General features: G+C 40.4%; 2 protein-coding genes and 3 long non-coding RNA genes across 7 annotated transcripts; all 5 read left to right on the forward strand.

The window, feature by feature from the left end:
- The first annotated feature begins 1,598 nt into the window (after window positions 1-1,598).
- On the forward strand, window positions 1,599-14,124 carry LOC309694611. The gene is made up of 3 exons (XR_014272933.1): window positions 1,599-1,766; window positions 13,745-13,894; window positions 14,002-14,124. It is a non-coding gene; the product is annotated as an uncharacterized lncRNA (long non-coding RNA).
- On the forward strand, window positions 10,855-12,170 carry LOC309694614. Its single transcript, XR_014272937.1, has 2 exons — window positions 10,855-10,905; window positions 10,991-12,170. It is a non-coding gene; the product is annotated as an uncharacterized lncRNA (long non-coding RNA).
- A 13-nt stretch (window positions 14,125-14,137) lies between the features above and the next one.
- On the forward strand, window positions 14,138-18,815 carry LOC309694617. Its single transcript, XR_014272940.1, has 2 exons — window positions 14,138-14,177; window positions 16,253-18,815. It is a non-coding gene; the product is annotated as an uncharacterized lncRNA (long non-coding RNA).
- Window positions 14,193-15,872, forward strand: LOC309694595 (uncharacterized protein). Of its 3 annotated transcripts, none has more exons than XM_082514791.1 (7): window positions 14,193-14,403; window positions 14,514-14,607; window positions 14,693-14,803; window positions 14,878-15,104; window positions 15,198-15,369; window positions 15,467-15,594; window positions 15,703-15,872. In XM_082514791.1, exons 4-6 carry the CDS (start codon window positions 15,003-15,005, stop codon window positions 15,532-15,534), a joined length of 342 nt encoding a protein of 113 aa, XP_082370917.1. In that variant the 5' UTR covers window positions 14,193-14,403; window positions 14,514-14,607; window positions 14,693-14,803; window positions 14,878-15,002; the 3' UTR covers window positions 15,535-15,594; window positions 15,703-15,872. The 3 variants fall into 3 exon arrangements, with proteins under 3 accessions (XP_082370917.1, XP_082370915.1, XP_082370916.1); XM_082514789.1 differs by having other exon boundaries at window positions 14,711-14,803; XM_082514790.1 differs by having other exon boundaries at window positions 14,514-14,803.
- Window positions 18,816-21,099: 2,284 nt separating the features above from the next.
- On the forward strand, window positions 21,100-24,089 carry LOC309694523 (tripartite motif-containing protein 16-like). Its single transcript, XM_082514671.1, has one exon. The coding sequence runs from the start codon at window positions 21,322-21,324 to the stop codon at window positions 22,984-22,986; it is 1,665 nt and encodes a 554-aa protein (XP_082370797.1). The 5' UTR covers window positions 21,100-21,321; the 3' UTR covers window positions 22,987-24,089.

Genomic DNA, 24,089 nt, shown 5'->3' on the forward strand with positions numbered 1-24,089 from the left:
AAAAAGATGCCCAACTAACTTAATTTACCAAATGGACCATCACGGCCTTGCCATATTGGTCCATTTGATCAACCTTTGTTATTATTTATTTATTTTAATTTATTTTCAGTTGTTACAGATAGGACAGACATGACTGGGGGATAGGAAGGAAGGAAGGAAGGAAGGAAGGAAGAAAAGGGGAAGAGGGACAGTGAGAAAGGGCACTTAAAAAATATCTCCCAGGTCACCTGTTGAGAGAAGAAAATAAGAGAAAACAAGCAAAAAAGAGAGCAACATAATAACACAACACCATTGCAATAATCTAGCTAAGTGTAAATAACAGTAAATATTAAATACTGAATGTGATTGTGCAGCACGCAAGATTGACATCGCATAATGTGGTTTGAGGTAGCAGCCAAGAAAGGTGTAGCTTGTGTGTGTGAACACCTGTGTGGATGAGTGCTCGTCTATTCAAAAGGCTTCTCCATGTAACGATCTGCTGGTGTGGGGAGCCACAGCCTCGTCCCCCAGGGCATGAAGCAGGCATGGAGGAGATCCAGGCCCCAGACATCCAGAGGCCCCCAGAGTGCGAGCGCCCAAAGAGGACCACCGGAGGGGCAACCGTGCCACCTTCCTGGGAAGAGCTGAGGAGAACCCCAGATGAGGGGTCACCCAACAGCCACAGAGCAGAAGCCAGAGGGGGCGGCAGTGACGTACACGCGGGCTCTGCAGGCAGTCAGCTGTGCCAGAGTGAATCGAGCCCCCGCAAGGGGCCCGACCGAGCCACGGGCACCAGGCCCCACCAAGCAGCCGTACCGGGGAGTGAGCTGGTACAGACCTGAGCGCCCAGCCCTGGACACCAAGAACGCACCGATGTCTGAGGGCATCAGCCACCAGCAGGGAGTGTGGTGAGGGGAAATAAGCCTCCATACCTTGGAGGGCCTGAGATGTTCCAAGGGGGTGGAGTGTAAGACCCGAGCTGACATATAGACACAGACGAATAGGCGCACACAGACCTAAACATGCATTCCCACCCTCATGCACACATATACAAATACTCGGCGCTCATCCAACCTGGATACAGACACAAAGAGTATTTTAAACTATTCTGTAAATTCTTGGAAAGTGGTCTTTTTTGGGGGGGACCTCTGCTACTACCAGAGGTTGTCTGCACCACACCAGGGCCTGTGCTGCTAGCATAAACCAACTGAGCCTCAACCAGGGCCTGTGCTGTTTTCTGAGGCCATCTCACTGCACCGGGGCCTGTGCTGCCAGCTGGATCCATCGGCACCATCCCAGGACCTGTGCTGCTGGCTGAGGCCATCTGCACCGCACCAGGGCCTAGCTGGACCCATAGGCACCACACCAGGGCCTGTTCTGCTAGCATAAACCAACTGAGCCTCACCAGGGCCTGTACTGCCGGCTGGACCCATCTGCACCACCCCAGGGCCTGTTCTGCTAGCATAAACCAACTGAGCCTCACCAGGGCCTGCACTGCCGGCTGGACCCATAGGCACCACCCCAGGGCCTGTGCTGCTGGCTGGGGCCGTCTGCAGCACACCAGGGCCTTTGCTGCCGGCTGAACAAACTGCATCTGTGTTGCTTGTGCAAGACATCAGCACCACACCAAGGCCTGTGCTGCTCGAAAAGCTTATCTGCAATACATCGGGCGCTGTGCTGTTGATTGAAGCCTTCTACACCACATTGGTGAATGTGCTAGCAGAAGCCCTCTGCTAGCAAGCCACCAGGACCCGAACTTTTGGCTGGAGCCTTACTTGCCATCCTAGGTTTGTGCAGCCTATTTAATTCAGCATCAACAATCATTGTGTTTTGGATAATGGCTTTTTTAATAACTTTACTTTGCTTATTGGCCGTGGGGGACTTTTGGACTCTCAATTTTTCTAAGATGAGAACATTTAACAGTGACCCCATTCTGCGAGACATGGTTCCCAGATCTACATGCGTCACTGCTGCTATACATCCTGTACAATTTCCAATGTATTTGGAACAGGACATTAATCATTTTGAACTACAGAAAGATTTACCTCATCTTCAAAACCTTCTTGCTTTGTACAATTACAAAATTAGTTACGAAAAATCCTGCTTTGTGTCAACATTTCACACGTCAAAATCAATAAGTACAAAGCAGAGACTTCTGATCGTCTTACTACTGCTCTTATCTGGTAATGTGCAACCTAACCCAGGCCCTGAGCTGCAATGTAGCCAGACACCATCTGAATTTAAATCCTCACCTGGGCTGAAGATAGTTCATCTTAATGTGCGCAGTTTGTTACCCAAGATGGATATGATCAAGATCTGGGTTCAATCAACAGATGCAGATATTGTCCTCATTTCTGAAACTTGGTTGTCTAAATATATATCTGATGAACATGTTAGCATGGCTGGCTACAATATCTATCGCACCGATAGGTTTAAGAAAGGTGGTGGTGTTGCTGCTTATGTTAAGTCAAAATTTGATGCTACAATAGTTCTATCAGAATCAATTTGCAAACAATTGGAATTTTTGGCTCTGAATGTGAATGTTGCAAAGGGTCTTTGCATAACAGTTGCTTGTTGCTATCGACCCCCTTCTGCCTCCACAGAAGCTCTGCGTTCTTTAAACCTTTTGCTGTCCAGACTAAATTATGGGGAGCTTGTTCTAGCTGGTGACTTTAACTGGGATTGGCTCAAAACTGTTTCAGATGATTTTAAATCTTTCTGTGATTCTATCAGTCTTCCCCAGCTGGTCAATTTACCCACTCGGCCGAATCTCAAAAGCCCCGAAAAGTCTACCTTGATTGACTTGATTTTGACAAATGTTCCTCATAAATTTTCATCTTTGGGTGTCTTTTGTAACGACTTAAGTGACCACTGTGTTGTTGCTGCTATTAGAAATACTAAAGTGGCCAAGTCACAACATGGTATTATTTTTAAAAGAACTCTTAAACATTTTAATGAGCAAGCATTTTATCATGATTTGTCAAATTATGACTGGAAGAAAATAGGATTGATCCCTGATGTAGAATTAGCGTGGGCATTCTTTAAGGATGGGTTTATGCAAATTGTGAATAAACATGCTCCATTAAGAAGATATAGGATAAAAGGTCGTGAAAACCCCTGGTTCTCCCAAGAGCTGGCAGATATCATTCATGAGCGTAATCTGGCTTGGGCCAAAGCGAGGAAAACAGGCTACCCCAGTGATTGGCTTCTTTTCAGACAACTAAGAAACAGATGTACTTCCTCTATTAAGAAAGCTAAAACAGAATATTATCTGTCTGTCACCACTGAGAACCTAAATAATCCACAGAAGTTCTGGAAAATCATTAAGTCTCTTTCAGTGAGTAAAAGCTCCCACGCTCTACCCACCTATGTTTTTAAGGATTCTGTTCCTGTTTATGATAGGAAGGAGATTATGAATTGTTTTAACAAGCACTTTATATCTTCTGGCTCTTTGTTTGACTCTCTGAACCCAGTCTCTGTAAAATCTGGCACAAACCTTCCGGTGTACACTGGTCAGCCATTTAACTTTGTTCCTTTCTCTGTGCAGGAGGTCTGTAAAGCTCTTAAACTGTTAGATCCTAGAAAATCTCCAGGGCCAGACTTACTAGATCCTTACTTCTTGAAACTGGCAGCTGATTTTGTAGCAGAGCCTCTCACAACACTTTTCAACCTCACACTGGATACGAATAAAATTCCCTCAGTATGGAAATCAGCTTTTGTTGTTCCTCTATTAAAAGGGGGCGACCCAGCAGTGTTAACTAATTACAGACCAATATCTAATCTATCTGTGCTGGCTAAAGTTCTTGAAGCTCTTGTGTGTGAGCAGTTAAAGGAGTTTTTGCACATCAATGCCATTTTATCTGAATATCAATCAGGCTTTAGGAAGAATCACAGTACTATCACAGCTGCAATTAGAGTGGTAAATGATATTACTATTGCACTTGATAAAAAACAACACTGTGCATCCCTTTTTATTGATTTGTCAAAAGCATTTGACACTGTTGATCATTGTATTTTAAAACTTAGACTCTTCCAGTCAGGACTCTCTGAGAGAGCAGTGGCATGGTTCTCAAACTACCTCAGTAACAGGACTCAGTGCATTAAATCTGACGGTCTATGTTCTGACTTTGTTACAGTGCACAACGGAGTGCCACAGGGTTCTGTATTAGGTCCCCTTCTATTTATCATTTACGTAAACAATCTTAGTCTACATGTGCCAGATGCAAACTTGCACTTCTATGCTGATGATACAGTTATTTACAGCTGTGGTTCAACTCTTGTCCAAGCCATCGACTCCTTGCAGAAAGCCTTTTCTGCTGTCCAGCACTCATTACATCAGCTTAAACTTGTTCTCAACGCAGACAAAACAAAGCTCATGTTGTTTTCTAAATCAAGGAGACGAGCCCAAACAATCCCATCAGTAACCACTCTTGAAGGTAATAAAATAGAGTTGGTTCACACCTATAAATATCTGGGAATCTTAATTGATGACTCGCTTACCTTCAAACCACATGTAGAGAATCTTGTGAAAAACCTGAAGTTAAAACTGAGATTTTATTTTCAAAATAAGTTGTGTTTCTCTTTTAATACAAAGAAGCGGCTTGTTGCTGCAACATTCTTGCCTGTGCTGGATTATGGTGATATTCTATATATGAATGCTTCTGCTCAATGTCTTCGAATGGTTGATTCTGTGTATCGTGCTTCTCTGAGGTTCATCACTAACCGTAAATTTCAGACTCACCACTGTGAGTTATACTCTCAGGTAGGATGGCCTGCTTTGGTAAGTCGGAGGAACTCTCATTTATACAGTTTTATATATAAGGCGATACTTGGGTTGTTGCCTTCTTATATATGTTCCCTGCTTGTAATGAAACATGCTGGTCGGTATTCTCTTCGTCCGCATGGTTACTTGTTGCTTTCTGTTCCATTTGCCCGAACTGAACTTGGTAAAAGAGCTTTTGTCCATTTAGCACCCTTGGCCTGGAACAAACTGCAGAAGGAATGGAAAATGACTGAATTCATTTCATTAAGTGATTTTAAATCTAAACTACGAATCCTTGAGGCCAAGTCCATAACATGCAACTGTTTCAATTAGATTGATTGTCATTTTAACTGACTTTTTATTTTATTTGAATTTTATTGAATTTTTTTTTTTTTTTTAATTTGTATTCTTTCACTTATTGTTGCATGTGTGTTGTTGCTGCCTGTGTTTGAGTAATTTCTGTAACTGTGAGACATCTGCTGCTGCCTATCTTGGCCAGGTCTCCCTTGAAAAAGAGGTTTTTAATCTCAATGGGATCTTCCTGGTTAAATAAAGGTTAATAAATAAATAAATAAATAAATAAATAAAAAATGGACACTGTACATGTACTGTACAGCACGGCCCCTCCTGAGAACCCTCAATGTCTACATGCATTTAAAACTGGGTGGTGGGCACTATGGAACGCCAGGACTGCCATAATGAATTAATTAAATACATCATTAAATAATTAATTAAATGTGGCAATAATTAATTAAAATTGGAATTAATTAATTAAATAAATAGTTATGACACATGTAATTAATTAGTTATTGACACATTTAATTAATTATTTATGTATTTCACATTTTAATTAATTATTGACACATTTAATTAATTATTGACACATTTAATTAATTATTTAATGCTATATTTATTTATTTCATTTTGGCAGTCCTGGCGTCTGGCTCTCATCTTGAAATAATTTTATCTGTCAGCCTCACCCATCAAACTCAGGGGGCGGGGTTAACGCTGCCCATGCAGCTTCTCTAACATTTGATTGGTTGCCGTGCAAAGTAAGTCAAAACAGGTCGATCCTAGATAATCGATTGCTTGTGTAGACTTGGGGCAGCCAGGTATCCCAGAATGCATTTCAAATCACAGGCAGCAATGGTGGTGGTGTAGTTTTAAAATATCCCGTTTTTCTGTCACCAACTACACTTTTAACAGTGTTTTAGCTGCGAATGTCGCGCCGTAATCTTCACATGTCTGGTCAGGTTGTCAACATAGAACATGTTTGCAAAAGTGCTCAGATGTTTTCAGAGATTTCACTAGCTCTGCTAACAGTTAGCATGCAGAGTGCACCGAGGGGGTTACGTTAACCGGTTTGTTTACATATTCCACTCTCCGTGTTCCACATGTTGCATTCGCAGATTCTCATTTTCACCGAACGATCGTCTCTTTCCGCCTGGTCTTGTGTCTCTGTGCTTCTGTAACATAAAGAACGAGCTGACATTTTTCTCACGAAACCAGCGATCAGCTCAACAGACCCTCAGTTTACCTGCATGCAGACAGAGGTCAGACAACAATTTTACATGTATGATCTTAAAACAGGACACAGCCACTATACGTGCTGCACAGTAAAAAATGGAGTGTCAATATTTCAGTGTAAACCTATTTTAACCTAGAGAGAGTATATACAACTCTGTGAGGAGTAAACCAGCTCTAACGTCAGAGTTAAAAGTCAGTGTAAAGTTCTGTAGACACGGAGTGAAGACATAACTCCACACAGTGTTGATTAGTACCAGTCCGCAGGCGTGTGCGGTCTGAGAGCTACCACAGTCAGGTAAGTTAAGTTAACATTCCCATACTGGTAACATTGTTTAGTAAGTATTTTTAAACTAAATAGCTCTTTATAGTTACACTGATGTCGAGTTAGCAGCATTTACCCATAGGTTTAATGATATTGTCGAGTAGCTACATGCTAACCATTGCTAAAAGTTCAAATGTTCGTTATATTCTCACTGAGTTAAGATTAACCTAAAACATGTTAACTATGTATTTCTTCTAAGTGCAGCTTAGATAATATTATTGTCACATGTCTAATGGGATAGTTTTAGCAACTAAATTACCGTTTATTAGTAAGCTAATAATCGCTAATTAGCTTCGAAGGAACTATCAGAAAAAGTGGGTAACATTACAATAAAGTTTACTCTACTGATTTATATTCTTTTAAGCAAATGCCAAAGGCTTACACTAATTTAGAATTAATTCAGATTCTTTTATATAAATTAATTGACAGCAATGTTAATGATATGTTAATATACAGTAATTGTTCACAGAAATAAAGCGAATTGCAGTAAGAGCGACCAATACTTGATAAGTAGACTAAAGTTATTAAACAATATTAGATGTTAGTCACACTTGGTCCATTTGCAGTAACACTGGTTGATAAAGGATCTTTATTAGCAGTTAATCTGTTACTTATTTCTTCATGCTGTAGCTGTTAAGTAATATTGACTTTTAACTGCTTCTATTTTGTATAAAAACTAAAGCTCTAAAGTACATCCACAGTTTTAAACTCTTTCCTTTATTATTTTTTTCTCTTTTGTTTTGTGAACAGAATATGTTGCTGCGTGTTTTGTTTGGTGGGGAGCAGAAGTATGTTAGGCTGTCTGACCTGGGGCCCGTTCTTCGTACCTCGCTAAGTAGGTTAGCCGGATTAGATTGTTGACGATTTCGCGTGATCCTGGATCAGTCGGTTCCCCGAAGCTCATCCGGGACTTGCTGTCATAGCAACAGAGCCGTAAGCGTAAACCTGCTCGGGAGCAGGTTTACTTTATGTAAACAGGATTAGATCGCGGCCACGCAGGTATGTCCGCTTCATTTATACGAAAGCAACAGCGATAAATAAATAACATCAATGTAACTGAAGATAATGCAGCACTTGATCCTTGTATTGATGTCACACAGATACATACAGGTCATTTCCTAAAAAAGGGAAATGAACTATTAACATTCTATTACATGTATGTGATTATTACAGATGTAATTCATATTTCAGAGTAGTAATTGTAAATTACTTCGTGTAATCAAGATGAGAGACCACGGCTATAAAAGCGAAGGTGGATTTGGGAAGCCTGTCGCAGCCATGTCCTGTCCGTATACGCGACCAACCCATTGCGGAAGGTGCAAGATTGATAAGGAGAGTCCTCAGAATTCAGCGTATATTGCGGGATAGACAGGATCCTTTAGCTCAGCGCGACAGTGTGCTCATAGAGAGATATCGATATTCCCGTGAGGGTATTATTTACTTAACCAACTTGTTGACGAGGGGGTGCAGGACCACCACCTGTCTTTTTTTCCTCTGCCCTTTTCTTGGTTGCTGTTATGAACAAACTAACAGAGTATTACAGGCCAGTATTACCTTGCCAAGAGACGCAAAGCAATCTAAGAGATAAATATTACCATTCTGTAGAATACTCCTGTATTCCACTTTTACTTGTTCCCATGTTCTTGTGGGTCCTGTTGTGGCTCTAATGTGAAAGGGGATATAATATAACATATTATAATATAATATAATGCCATATGATATTGGACAATATAGTGTCATATGATAGATCTACCCTACCGCCTACTGGTGTTGGCCAGAGGGGCCGATGGCGCGATATGGCAGCCTGGCTACAACCGTAGCTGCCTCCACCAGTGTGTGAATGTGGGAGTGAATGAATAGTGGTATCGTAAAGCGCTTTGGGTGCCTTGGAAAGCGCTATATAAACCCAATCCATTATTATTATTATTATTAAATTACCTACGAGTTTGATTTGTCAGCAACTTTCTGCCAGCCCTCTCTCCTTGCTTTTGCAGCCTTTGCAGTGTTCTCTTGCGTTTTAATTAAACTCTGAAACTCCTGTAATCCCTCACTCATGAGTTCTTGCTCTGCTGCCGGAAAATACCGAGCACGCCCCTTCGACATTTTCGCCGACCAATCAGCGGGTTGCCGATCAATGTTTCTACTATCGATGCGTAGCCCCTTTTACGACACCCAGTGATGTCACATTCCTGCGTCCAGCTGTAGTAATCGTCAACAGCAGGTGTGTTCGGGGAACCGGATTAGCGAGCTCACGGTTAGCGCGATGATTTGATCTTGGATGTAGTAAGCGACGTACGAAGAACGGGCCCCTGGGCCCTATTTCAGAAAGCCAGTTTAGTGCAAACTCTGAGTAAGTATACCCTGAGTTAACGAAAACTCTGGGTTTTCGGTTTCACAAAGCGAGTTCAGATGAATCCTGAGTGAGTCACTATGACGACACACTCCGTGAAGCTAACCTGCCCCCTAGCAGGTTTACCACAACTAACCCTGACTGTCTCCGCCTCTTTGTCGGAAACCTGACAGTAGGAAGTGTCGGACATGGCCTGCCCCTACCTCGAAGAGCCAGTAGATGTTGAAGCCCAAATTCTCCGCAGAGCTCTCCGCCGGGAGAGAGTGATTAGAGCGCGTTTGGACATTTTATCATTTCCTGATGATTTTCTGTGTGAACGTTACCGTTTTTCAGCACAATCTATAATTCATTTGAATAACATCCTCAGGCCTAATATTGCTCATGTGACACATCGCGGACATCCTCTCAGTTCTGTACATATTATTTGTATTGCACTTCGTTTTTTTGCAAACGGGAGCTTTCTGTATAATATTGGTGATGCTGAGCACGTTTCCAAGGCTACCGTCTGTCGGGCAGTCAGGAATGTTACAGTTGCACTGAAACGTCTCCTCAAAGTCAAAGTCAAAGTCAACTTTATTTGTCGATTCTGCCACATGTACAGGACATACAGGGAATAGAAATTGCGTTACTCTCAATCCCTAGATAAATAGCAAATGAACATTTAAATATATTTAAATATAAAAGTGATTAAAAATGCAAGTAAAATAATTAAAAAGTAAAAATTTAAATAAATACAATTTTACATATAACAAGAAAGCTATACAATATACAATATAATGGGTAAGTGACATTGAGTGTAAACCAGGCAGAGTAGTGCAAATAGGCAAATAGTGCAAATGGAGATTTAGTAATGTACGGTAAGAGAAAGTGTAACAAAGTCTTATGAGGTAATGGCAGTCCAATGCTCCACAAAGTGACTGGTAACTGGTGCAGGCCAGTGAGTGAGTCAGAGAGTGTGTGTGTTTGTGTGTGTGTGACAGAGTTCAGTGAGACCGTGGAGGAGAGAGGGGGCAGAATCGGGAGGGAGTTAAGCTTCCTGACAGCCTGATGGATGAAGCTGTCCTTCAGCCTGCTGGTCCTGGCCTGGAGACTCCGCAGTCTCCTCCCCGACGGCAGCAGCTTGAAGAAGCTTTGCATTGGGTGCGTGGGATCAGCCGCTATGCAAAGGGCTTTTTTAGTGAGACGGGTGCTGTAAATGTCCTGGAGGGAGGGGAGAGAGACACCAATGATCCTCTCTGCAGCTCTCACTATGCGTTGGAGGGTTCTATGACAGGACGCATTGCAGGCTCCAAACCAGGCTCCTGTACTCGTCTGTGGTGTTCCCCGGTCATAGACCCACAAGATTTATCAAAGAGGGATTCCACAAAATTGCAGGTATCAGGATGAACAAAACTCAATTCATGATGTGGTGATACTTGAACTACTACTTAAATTTTACATTTATTTTCAGGGTTCCCAGGCGTGATTGGCTGTATAGATGGCACTCACATTCCAATCATTGCTCCTTCAGTAAATAAGATAAGATAAGATAAGATAGAACTTTATTAATCCCTCGGGTGGGTTCCTCTGGGAAATTCGATTTCCAAAAAAGCACAGCACCGACAGAAGTTACAGAGTTATACACACACACATATATATAAATACAGAGACAATATAAATAAAATATACGAAGGGGATAAATAGAATAAATAGGAATAAAAATAAAAATACAAGTGAATTGCACATTTCAAGTATTGAGTCTATTGCACTGTTGACTATTTACAAAAGTATTGCACAAAAGGTATTGCACAGTGAGGTGAAGAGGCACTACAGCTTAGTTGTTCCCTCCTTTGTCCTCCTTTGTCCTCCTGTTTCCCCTCCCTCTCCCCTCCAGAGAGGAGTTAAACAGTCTGATGGCGTGTGGGACAAAGGAGTGATGAAGGAGACTATGTGAACAGGAAGTCTTTCCACAGCATTAATGTACAGGTACATAGTTCCCTGTAGCATTTCAAACTAACAAATTATTTCATTATAGTAATGGATGCTAATTTGTGTTCTCTGCACTGTGAAGATCATATGTGATGCTGCCAACATTATGACAAATGTGGAAGCCAAGTGGCCAGGCTCTGTTCATGACTCACGAATTTTTTGTGAATGTACACTGAGCACAAAATTTGGACATGGTGAGTTGAAAATACTTTAAAATATATAAAGACCAATTGCTACAGGGACATTTGAACTGAAGTGTATCCTTCTGTCTTAGGAGAGTTCACTGGCTGCTTGCTTGGTGATAGGGGGTATCCATGTTTACCCTATTTGCTTACCCCTTACCCTGACCCTGAACCGGGCCCACAGCAGCGATATAATCTGGCTCATTGCAGGACAAGAGCCAGAGTTGAAATGACTATCGGAATGCTTAAGGCCCGGTTCCAGTGCCTTCAAAGACTCAGGGTCACCCCAGAAAGGGCATGTGACATTATTGTGGCATGTGTGATTCTTCACAACATTGCCACAATTAGAGGAGAACACTGTCCTTCTGAACCAAACATCAGCAGTGATCCAAACCATGAACATCCTGACCCTCCCACGGACATACAAGATGGAAGAGCAGTCAGAGACACCATATGTCACAATCATTTCCTTTGACCCATCATCTCAACATGTTGAAAGAAGAATAAACAGATTTTTTGTTCAACTGGCTTTATTGGTCGCCTGTATTTCCTGTACACAAAGTATTAATAAGTATATTATTATGTATAAGTATATAACACTGAAATAATTCGTCCATCTCTGACCACTTCACCCACCCTTAACTGATGTTCTAGCAGTAAAATCTCAATCTTGGTCTTTTGGATCTGCTGCTTGAAGTGTTCCATTTCCAAGTCACATTTTTTTATTTTCTTGATCAAATGGGTCTTGTACAGCTGCTTTACAGGGAGCTATTGAAACACAGAAAATAGCATTGACATTCATAGTACATGCCTACTTAGGTTGGTTGTAAATCAGTGCTGAACATCTTACTGAGGAAAGGTTTGTTGGAGACGTGGCTGGACCCTCTTCCTCTTCATTTCCATCATCACTCTGTTAGAGACATAGAAAGTCCATGGTTTTATTATAGTACCACATTTTATTCAATTGTTATATTTTCCATTGTAAGATGTAAACCTCATAAAGTGTCTCTGTTGCTTCCTCCTCTGTAACAGCTGTCAATGTTTCTTCATTATTTTCCTGTAGTAAAGAAATTAACAACATTGCTGTTCTACTGTAAACTCATATAATCTGTGGAGTATTAAGAGTACTCATAACTGCATGTTGGTCTGGCTCAACAGGAGGCTGCACCAGATGCAGTACACCATCACCATCAACTGATAGAATATGAGGTTTATACAGGTCACTTATAACTTACAAGGGACCAAATGGCAATTAACAAACATATACCAATCACCTTACACTTCATTGTCATTATGCTCTCAAAGACAACCAAGACTGAGGGAAGGCAAAATCAGTAGGAAAATAACTTCACTACAAAATAATTCATTATGGTAAAGAGTTTATCAAATGAATGAGTAGCACTGCAAAGGTGACTGTGAAGAAAGGATGTATGCACATCATGTATTATTTTGAATTTACCTCTTATGTAGGCACTTGTGTCTTGCGGGGTTACTGACTCAGAGGATGTCCCCGCAGAGATGCCTTCAGCCACAGGGCGCCCACTGTTTTGGCTGAGGGCCAACTGCTCAGCCTCTGTGAGTGGTGGTGGTGGAGGACCCCCACCTGTTTTTCGGGCCTCTGCTTTTTTTCTGTTGGCTATAACGGGGTCACATTTGAGCATACAGAGTAAGCAAATATGTACTTGTAATGTGCTCAGATAATTTCAATAAGTGCTTACAGAAGGAAAATTAATGTAGCCTCTAACTGCAATTGATTTACATGGGACAAACAGACCAAGCACTATGGCTCATAATACAATTACACCTTACCTGTTTGGACTATATTTTTATATTTCATTTTTACTTGCTGCCAGGAACGTTTGGGGCCTGTTGGGTTGCACCTGCGCTCACATCACGTCACAAAATAAAATGTATAAAATAAAAAATAAAATAACGTGTTAAATGGGTGGAAATCCCTAGATCAATGTTTAAAGTAACACTCACGCATTGACTCTGTCGGCTATGTTTTGCCATGCATGCTCCCTTTGTTTTGCAGCTGAGGCTGTGTTACTTTTTTTCCGCAAAATTTGCATGTTATCGGCATATGCTGCCATCAGAATTTCGGCCTCAAGCGCTGTAAAATACATTGACCGCGCCTTCTTTCCCTCCGTCTCCATGGTGACTCGCTTAATCTGTGCTCCACTAATCAGGGCTTTATGTATCCTCGTGCGCGCGCTTGACTTGGGGTTAAAGCAACTCCGCGTTGATTGAACTGATTGTTATCAGCCTTTCTGAAACCGAATATTCCGAGTTGGACAGTTCGGGGTTACTCAACCCTGAGTATCGTTTTTCACTCTGAGTTTTCTAAACCGGCTTCCTGAAATAGGGCCCTGACATTTGATGCTTTCATGAAAGAAGGTTAGAATATCAGGATAAAACAAGATAACAACGTTTACCTGGTCAATAAACAAGCTTAATTATATTCTAAGTCAACTACCTAAGTTGATAATTGTTTCTACTTCAACAATGAATGAGAATTACCTATATTCTTAAGCTTCATCTCATCAATATTTTGTGAAGACATAGCCTTACTCTACCATTTGATAAGAAAATGCATGGCCTTTTTTTTTTTTTAACAATTTCTGTAACATTTCTTTTCTCTTACCTTACTTCAGTGTGCCTAAAATTTAACATACCAGAAGGCAGACAGCTAGATATGAAGGTGTTTGACCAGTCTGACACAGAAGTAGACGCAGAGGTGTTTGAAGAAATAGTGAAGGGGTCACCTGTAACCTTCCGAGTCATGCTGAGCAATGAAGAACTTGGTAATCACTCACATACGTATATGTTTATATGAAATTTAAAGGTTGAGATTGAAGCATTAACAGTTAAATTTAATGCTTCTGCTTTGGTCATGTTCCTTAATGCACAGGTGTATCTCTGTCATCATCATCTTCTCCATCGGATGATACAATCATTCTAAACTTCACAATGTGTGAACCTCCTGAAGAAGCAGCAACCACTGAAGGAAGACAACCTAAAAGGCCATGCCATATAAACTATGGGGCAAAAGCTGTGGGTAGTGAACATTGTTAGTCTAATTTGCATGTTTGATGTGAAGTGTTTTTATGTAATCGTTTTCCAGTTTTTCTCAAGGTTTAAAAAATTTCTGACTTCATATTTTATGTCTATTTAAGTTGATTGAAAAAATCCTAACAACAAAGCCTGGTGGTGAACACATCATACAAGAGTATGCAAAAACCAAATCTCTGACAGATGCAACTAGAAGACAGATGATAAACATACTTGCTGCTGAGATGACAGAAGCACATGGGTAAGAATCATAAATGTAGTCTATAAAGAAACATTTTTAGTATTGTATTATTTTTAATTGTGATGTTCAATGCCAATTGAGTGACGGTCATCACTGAATTTATACATTAGGACATCTCCCCCTAAAAGTGTAAGAGTGATGTATGCGCAGGGGATTGTTGCTCTGTTTCCATATCTGGAAGACCCATATTCACAACATGGATATGTAAGTAAAGGGGACTTTGCAACATTAAACACATAGTTGCCCTCAGAAATGTTGATAACATTCTGCTTGTATTTAATTACATAAGAACATTACTATGATCCAGAGAGCGGTTCAGGATACCTTGCGTGGCGGTTGAAGACAATTCAAAGAAAAGCTGCAGAGGAAAGAAGTGTCTCACTTTCCAAATCTCCTAAAAGTAAGTTCACTTGTGATTTAAATGATTCTGATCTAATTTGTAGGCAGGAGTCAATCAAATTGTTTTTTCTTAAGTTGGCGGGCCAGGCCGTGGTCGATCCAGACCACTCACCACTGAGACAGTGTTATCAGATGAGGATGTAAAAGCAGCTATTGCTCTTTTGAGACACTCTGCTGATGAAGACACTATCCGTGAAAAGATGAAAGCTACCTTCATTTATCGGCATTCAATGGTCAGCGATGATAAGAATGCAGCAGATGTCTTCATAGTCTTCCCGCGGTTTCTGGACACACCAGGACTGGTAAGACATCTTCATTTGTTGAATCACTGAAATATTCCATGCAGCTTGCAATTTCACTCATTACACCTCTTATCTTCTATTTTTGCATTATAGATAGAACAAGATTTCAGACTCCTGTTTGATGAGGTCACTGCCAACAAATTCTTGGAGAGGTGGCCCATCGATCTCAAATCAAAGATTGTAAAGGAAAGTCATGGACTTGTACCCACCTCGGAGCTCTTGGAGTTGATGTGCAATGCTGAGTCAGCTACTGAAGTTGAGAATGGTATGACTGACTGTTTTTATTTGCCATTGTTGGTTATATAGGCAATTCTGTCTATCGAATGTATTTTTGGAGTAATTCTTTGTTTATTCGTCTGTAGGCTGGGACAGTGACATGTCTGCTATCTTGCTGCTGCTACATCTGCTACCGCCATCTGCACAAGGGTGAAAGAGACCAGGAAAGATGTCTGCATCTCAAGCTGTCGATAACCTCATCAAATTCCTAAAGGTATGTTATTTAAAATATATATTCCATCACCGCCATTGTAATGTACAGTAAGGTGATCTAATCTAATGGGATAGTCACTAAATACTGCTGTTTAATGTGTTGTTGTAGGCTGGAACCAGTGTACAGCAGCATCTAGACAACATCACCCGAAGCAGTCAGCCCTACCTTCTTGCTCAGGGACCCACAAGAAGCAGCATCCACACCTTCTTCATTGTGATTGACAAGCATGCACTTCCATGTAAAGCGACAGGTTCAGTAGGAGCCCTTGATGAACTCTTTAAGGCCCATTATGTCTTTGATACGTCATGCAGTTCATCCCTGACCAACTTTTTCACTTTTCTGCAAACAACCATTTACAACATTGATGTTGGGGAAACAAAGGAAACTCCCAGAGTTGCGAGCAAGAATGGTGCGTTAGTATCCATTGAGATCAAAATAATGAAGTGCTTTCTTTGCAAAAGTGATCATGGTAGACCAAACAGCCTTGTAAAACACCTTAAGGTAATTCATGGTCTCTGTACTGGGAGGACACTATATCTCAAATGTGGCCAAGTGGGATGCTCACGTTCTTTTAGTAGTTTTTCTGGCTTTAAAAAGCACCTGAACAAATGCCACGTAAGCAGTTCATTTGATTCTGCAGAACTAGATTTTTCACCAGTTCAAAGTGTTACGGACACAAGTACTACTGCTAATGTTGATGTGGTGCCTGAACATTTAGAGCATAGGTGTCAAACTCTGGCCCGCGGGCCAGATTTGGCCCGCAGCCTGATTACATTTGGCCCGCGAAGCCATACCAAATTACTATTAGAGCTGGCCTACTGGTATTATACAGTTAATATATATATTGTTTAGTATTAAGCTTTGCTTGTTCCATATTCAGGTTTTCAGCAAAACTTGTTTGAGTCCATAAAAAAAGATTCATTCTTATATCTAGAGGAAGATTTTTTTTTTCAATAAATATTAATGTTAGCCCGCGACTTTGTTCCAGTTTTGAATTTTGGCCCACTGTGTATTTGAGTTTGACACCCCTGATTTAGAGGCTGAGTCGGAATTATCTTCAGCAGACCTTGTAAATAGTTGTGCAGCTGTTATTTCTGATCTAAAGGCAGCAGGTGTAGGCCAAAGTGTAGTGAATTCTGTAGTGAATTCCATGGAAGAGATTGTTCAAGATATCCAACAACATGCTAAAGAAACAGTCATTAAGCATGTATTTAGTAATGAAAGAGAAACAGAAATGTGCAAGAAAGTTGAAGCATGTTTTGATGAGTTAGAGAATCCTTTCTCAGTTCTTAATTCTGAGTACAAGAGGTCAAAATATTTATCAGACAAGTGGGAAACTGTAGAACCAGTTGAATGTGTAATTGGCTCAAGATTTGACACAAGGCGAAATAAAAAGACTGGAACATATGATCAGGCAGTTGTTCAAGATAAATTCATGTATGTTCCAGTTTTATCAACATTGGAATCAATATTTAAGAGTCAGCATGTTGGAGAAATGTTGAAAAAATCAGACACTTGTGATTCAAGACGCAGAGATATTTGTGATGGATCTCTATTGAAGACACGCCCTCTTTTTTTCAACAGAAAAGCACACAGTTCAGATCCAAATGTTCTATGATGACTTTGAGGTTGCAAATCCTCTTGGTTCCAAGCGAGGTATTCACAAGTTGGGTGCAGTATATTTTACCTTAAGAAACTTCTCTCCCAAATGGAATTCTTTTTTGGCCAACATACACCTTTGTGCCTTATTTCATGCACAAGATCTGAAACGTTATGGTTTTAGTGAAATTCTTGTTCCTATTGTTCGAGACATTAAAGTGTTAGAGAGCGATGGTATTGAGATTCCACTATTCGGTGGTTATGTTCGTGGTAGTGTGGTACAGGTCACTGGTGATAATTTAGGCTTACATAGCTTGTTTGGTCTGGTGGAGTCTTTCAGTGCAAGGTACTGTTGCAGGTTTTGTTTAGCTGATAAAGATGACTTTCAAACAGAATTCTCTGAAGATTCCCCCAAAATAGTGTTGCGCACCAAAGACAACCACACTGCTCACTGTCAGGAAATGTCTAATAATCCATTGCTTCCTTATGTTTTTGGTGTAAAGAGTTCATGCTTATTGAATTCACTGACATATTTTCACACAACTGAGAACTTCTCAGTTGATGTGATGCATGATGTTTTGGAAGGAGTGGCCCAGTACAAACTGAAGTTATTGTTTTTGTATTTAAAAGAACAACATCTTACATTGGGAGAAGTGAATTTGAGAATACAAAGTTTTGATTATGGATTCATGGAGAAAAACAATAGGCCAGTAGCTGTGAATTTAGGTGGAGAGTCTAATGATCTGGGACTGAATGCTATTCAGACATGGTGCTTACTGAGGAATGTTCCCCTCATGTTTGGAGATTTGGTAACCTCTACTGACCAACATCGGGGCCTACTACTTTTATTACTACAGATAGTTAACATTGTATTTTCTCCTATGTTATCTCAAGGTATGTGTGTATATTTAAAACATTTGATTGTGGAACACCACAAACTGTTCAAGATGTTGTATCCCCAGAAAAAACTTTTACCAAAGCACCATTTTCTTATCCATTATCCTCGCTGCATCCAAAAAATAGGGCCTGTACTTCATAGTTGGTGCATGCGCTATGAAGGTAAGCACAATTTTTTCAAGAAACTGCTCAAATCATTCAAAAATATCACCAAAACGCTGGCCAAAAAAACACCAGAATTATATGGCATACATTTGGCAATCTTCAACAACCTTTAGTCGGTTAGACATTGGTCCAGGAAAAATGGTGTCTTTAGATATGGTAAAAGGAGGTTCTGGAATTGCAATAGCAATGCAACTGCCCAATAGAGTTCAAGTTATGAAAGTGAACTGGGCTAAACAGAATGGTATTGTTTACCGCCCGCATTTGGTTATTTGTGGCAAAGTAGTGTCTGAAATGCCTGTGTTTTACCAGATTGAGTCAGTTCTGATAATACATGAGAAACTGGTACTTCTCATTTTGCCATTATGTACAGTAGCCTTTCAAGAACATTTCCATGCTTATGAGTTGACCAGGACAAAGCAAGATTTAGTTGTCTTTCATGTTGACAGCCTGCATTATCCCAGGCCTTTTGACATACAATTGTCGTATGGAGTGAATGACAACTGTCATTACTTACTGTCATTTGTAAGAGTTTGTTATGCTAATAAATGCTGTTACTGTAACCTGTATGTTTGTAGTTATTTTCATAATATAGGATAGATCACAGCCATTTAGAAATATAGCATCATATGATAAATATGAAAAAATAATGAAAATGAAATATTATTACACATTAGAGTGAACTTGGACTAAAAATAACTCTATAAAGTGAAATCATATTACTCTAAACAGTGTGAATAACCCTCAGTGTTAAATATTTTTACACATTTTGTTGTTAATTTTGACACTAAACTGAGTAGAATTAACACTAAAAAGTTAACACTGGCCATAGAGTAAATTTTACCCTAATTTTGAGTGGGACCAAATGTTATCTGAAACAGAGTTAAAATCAACTCTCTAAGTGTAAAATTGACAGTTTTTTACTGTGTGGCCTCATATCAAATGTGAAGGCAGAATGAGTCTACGTTTGACGTTTGTTTATATCTAATCTTCCTTTTCAAACATTTAAACAGCAGCGAGTCTGCAGCTGAGGGAACACAAACTCAAATTGTCGGAACAGGTTTGCTCGTTTCTTGGATTCATTTGGTGATTTATTAAATGTATAACTGTTATTCTAATCTGCTGCTGGGTCTCTTACACTTTTCTTTATGCTGTATATTTTCACGTCTCTGGAATAGTTGGCAGTTAGTCAGCTGGGAAACTCTGCATATCGTGGATATGCTGACCTCGCTCCGTGGTGTACAGGGCCGTTTACCCTCATGATTAATATTCACAATAAAAATATTAGCCGAACATCATGAAGTCTGTATGTGTTTCATAGTGTCGAACAACCTTTGTACAGTTAAAGCCAGCAGTTACTACATGACAGAAACACCAACGTTATCTCTTTTATGCGTTTATACACAGGTCACGCTGATTACTGAACAAAAACCCAAAGATCAGATGTTAAACAGATTTATTTGCTCTCTCTCCTCCTTAAACATGTTTTTAATGTTAGTTATAATTCAGAATTGGCGACTGAAACACGTAGGACACATAAGAACATCAGGAAATAAAACACCGATAAATATAACCTCAGTAAAAGAAGTCAGCGGGGGTTACTACAGCTGTGTACCGGGGCCTGCGCTTTGTCGGTGGGATTGCTTGCGAGGCGAGCGGGTCTATCCCACGCTTTGCCGTGAGACTGGGCAGACGTCTCCGAAATCATCGAAGCACTTTTGCAAAGAGGCTGTATCTTGACAAACCGACCAGACACATGAAGATTAAACCACTACATTCTCGGCTAAAAAAATATTAAAACGGTATTTGGTGACACACAAACAGGGTTTTTCAAAGTTCAGTTCTGTTAGCTTCCACATGCCGGTTGTTGTGTGCTAGAAACAATGGCCACCAGGCCTAAGCAATGGTTTTGACTTGATCAGCGTTAACCCCGCCCCCTGAGTTTGATGGGTGAGGCTGACAGATAAAATTATTTCAAGATGAGAGCCAGGCGTCAGGACTGCCAAAATGAAATAACTAAATATAGCATTAAATAATTAATTAAATGTGTCAATAATTAATTAATTAAATGTGTGTTGGCCCTGCGACAGACTGGCGACCTGTCCAGGGTGTACCCCGCCTCTCGCCCTATGACAGCTGGGATAGGCTCCAGCGCCCCCCGCGACCCTGAAAAGGATAAGCGGAAGCGAATGGATGGATGGATGGAATAATTAATTAAAATGTGAAATACATAAATAATTAATTAAACGTGTCAATAATTAATTAATTACATGTGTCATAACTATTTATTTAATTAATTAATTCCAATTTTAATTAATTATTGCCACATTTAATTCATTATTTAATGGTGTATTTAATTAATTCATTATGGCAGTCCTGGCGCTCCATAGGCACCAGCGCCAGAGGTGAGGTTGAATACAAAGACCGTCCTCTGGACACCGTATAACATGCCTGATCCCAAGGCCCTATATGTATGTGTTATGAGAGTGTGAGTAATGTGGATGTCTAGGTTGTGGAATAAAATCAGTCTGCTGATAAAACAGTGAGCACAGTGAGAAGATCTTCACTGAGCTGATCCATCTCATCTCATAAAATTGAGGCACAGGTGACCAGGAGGGGACAGAGGGGGAACGACCTTTTATTGCTTTTTTCTACAACAATTTCTTAGTTCAGCTGCAGTATTTGATATCCTGTAATGACTAAAATGATAATTTAAACAAATTTACATAAAAAGATTGTCTTTTAAATGTTAAGGTTATTTAACAACTTTAAAGGCTGAGCAGTGCTATTTTTAAATGAAAAACTCACAGGCTCACATGTTCCAGGATTGAATTGGTGTCTGATAACCCTCCCTCTTCCTGCTCTCTAACTCAGCACCTCCTCTCTGTCCACATGTTCCCTTGTTCCCTCCCCTTCTGATCTGCAGTTTGAAGATGGGTGCAACCAACATGTGGTGACGTATAAGAGCTGACAGATCCCATTCGCTACAGAAACCTATGTTGTTTAGATCAGAGCAGTTTCAGTTCTGAGGAAGTGAAACTCACACAGTCACTGACACTGTTGGGTGAAATGGCGCAGAAAAGTGTTCAGCTGGACCGAGAAACCTTCTCTTGTTCGATCTGTTTGGATCTACTGAAGAATCCGGTGACTATTCCCTGTGGACACAGCTACTGCATGAAGTGTATTGAAAGCTTCTGGGATGAAGAGGAAAAGAAGAAAATCTACAGCTGCCCTCAGTGCCGGAGGACTTTCACAGCGAGGCCTGTCCTGGAGAAAAACACCATGTTAGCAGTTTTAGTGGAGCAGCTGAAGAAGACTGGACTCCAAGCTGCTCCTGCTGATCACTGCTATGCTGGACCTGAAGATGTGGCCTGTGATGTCTGCACTGGAAGAAAAATGAAAGCCTTCAAGTCCTGTTTAGTCTGTCTGGCATCTTACTGTGAGAAACACCTTCAGACTCATAATATTGTTGCAGTTTCATTCAAGAAACACAAGCTGGTGGAGCCCTCCAAGAAGCTCCAGGAGAACATCTGCTCTCGTCATGATGAGGTGATGAAGATGTTCTGCCGTACTGATCAGCAGAGTATCTGTTATCTCTGCTCTGTGGATGAACATAAAGGCCACGACACAGTCTCAGCTGCAGCAGAAAGGACTGAGAGGCAGAGAGAGCTGGAGGTGAGTCGACAAAACATCCAGCAGAGAATCCAGGACAGAGAGAAAGATGTGAAGCTGCTTCAACAGGAGGTGGAGGCCATCAATCAGTCTGCTGATCAAACAGTGGAGCACAGTGAGAAGATCTTCACTGAGCTGATCCATCTCATCCAGAAAAGAAGCTCTGATGTGAAGCAGCAGATCAGATCCCAGCAGGAAACTGAAGTGAGTCGAGTCAAAGAGCTTCAGGAGAAGCTGGAGCAGGAGATCACTGAGCTGAAGAGGAAAGATGCTGAGCTGAAGCAGCTCTCACACACAGAGGATCACATCCAGTTTCTACACAACTACCCCTCACTGTCAGCACTCAGTGAGTCTACAGACTCATCCAGCATCAATATCCGTCCTCTGAGCTACTTTGAGGATGTGACAGCAGCTGTGTCAGAGGTCAGAGATAAACTACAGGACATTCTGAGAGAGGAACGGACAAACATCTCACTGACAGTCACTGAAGTGGATGTTTTACTGTCACAACCAGAGCCAAAGACCAGAGCTGGATTCTTAAAATATTCATGTGAAATCACACTGGATCCAAACACAGCATACAAACGGCTGTTATTATCAGAGGGGAACAGAAAAGCAACATTTATGAATCAACAACAGTCTTATTCTGATCATCCAGACAGATTCACTAACAGGTTGCAGGTCCTGAGTAGAGAGAGTCTGACTGAACGTTGTTACTGGGAGGTGGAGTGGAGAGGGAGAGTTTATGTAGCAGTCGCATACAAGAATATCAGCAGAGAAGGAGATGAATGTGTTTTTGGATTTAATGACAAATCTTGGTCATTAGATTGTAACAACAACAGTTTTACATTTTGGTACAACAACATCCACACTCGTGTCTCAGGTCCTCGTTCCTCCAGAGTAGGAGTGTACCTGGATCACAGAGCAGGTATTTTGTCCTTCTACAGCGTCTCTGAAACCATGACTCTCCTCCACAGAGTCCAGACCACATTCACTCAGCCGCTCTATGCTGGACTGAGGCTTTATTATGGAGCCACTGCTGAGTTGATTAAAGTGAAATAGACTGAAGTCTTTCATATTGTTGTAAGTTTAAATCTGTATTTTAGTTCCCTTTTAGTTTCTCTCCATCATTATTGTGGTATTTATGTGCTGCACATAAATCAGATGTCAGTCAAACATTATGGGCAGTACCTCGACATCTTCAACATGTTGTCTTGATGTTTTTACGTTTTATAGGTGGAGCTCTTTCCTGTGTCTGTTCAGCCATGGAGACTATCAATGCTTATGGATATTTTTATTTGAAAAATTTCTCCACATGACAACATAAACTTCTCTATCTTCTAAATGTTTACTGAATATTTTTCTTAGGTATTTGTATGTTGTTGTTTCTCTTCACTGATCTTAACAGAGAAGTCTACAGACCTTCCTTTATCACACAGATTTTATTCTCATTTGTACATTTATAAAGAAAACAATTAATTACAGAGCAATAAGAAATTTTAAGAAAGTGCACTATATCATAATTTATAGTAAAGTGTATTAAAGCATCGTTAGTTAGTCACTTATTTAGTTTGGAGCTGTATCATCTGACACTGTAGAAACATTTCCTCCAGCTTCAGCACAGAATGTTAAAAACAGAACTATTAATGAGAACAAACAGTAGGAACACAGTATCAGCAAACATCATGGCTTAAAATGGAGAGTAAAAATCTAAAAAGAAATAAACAAATTAGTAAAAAGGATTTCCTGTTGACATGTTATTGGTCCTATCTTGTCTGCAGCACCTCCAGGATGCTTCTTATATGTTTCTGGTTATTTTTGCACCAATTTTAGTTTTTGTCAGTAGGAAGTTCAAGTTCAACTCAGTGTGTTTGTTTGTTTTTTTCAAACTGATGCCTGACCTTGAACACCAAACATCTGTCAATAAAGCAATGATATAAAATGCTTATATTAGTACTGAAAAACTGCATATCCACTTTACAAATATAAATAATGATATAAATCCACAGCTGAACTGGAGGAGCAGCTGATCTAGTTCACTCATGTGTTTCTGGACTAAGAGTTGGAGCAAATACCTTATGATTCAGTGATGTTTGTTTTTGTTAAATATTTTGTAGATCCAAGAGTGAGTTTGACTCATGATGATGATGTTCCGAATTAAACAA

The sequence above is a fragment of the Aulonocara stuartgranti genome (assembly GCF_965226115.1).
Source record: "Aulonocara stuartgranti genome assembly, chromosome: 18".
Classification (NCBI taxonomy): Eukaryota; Metazoa; Chordata; class Actinopteri; order Cichliformes; family Cichlidae; genus Aulonocara; species Aulonocara stuartgranti.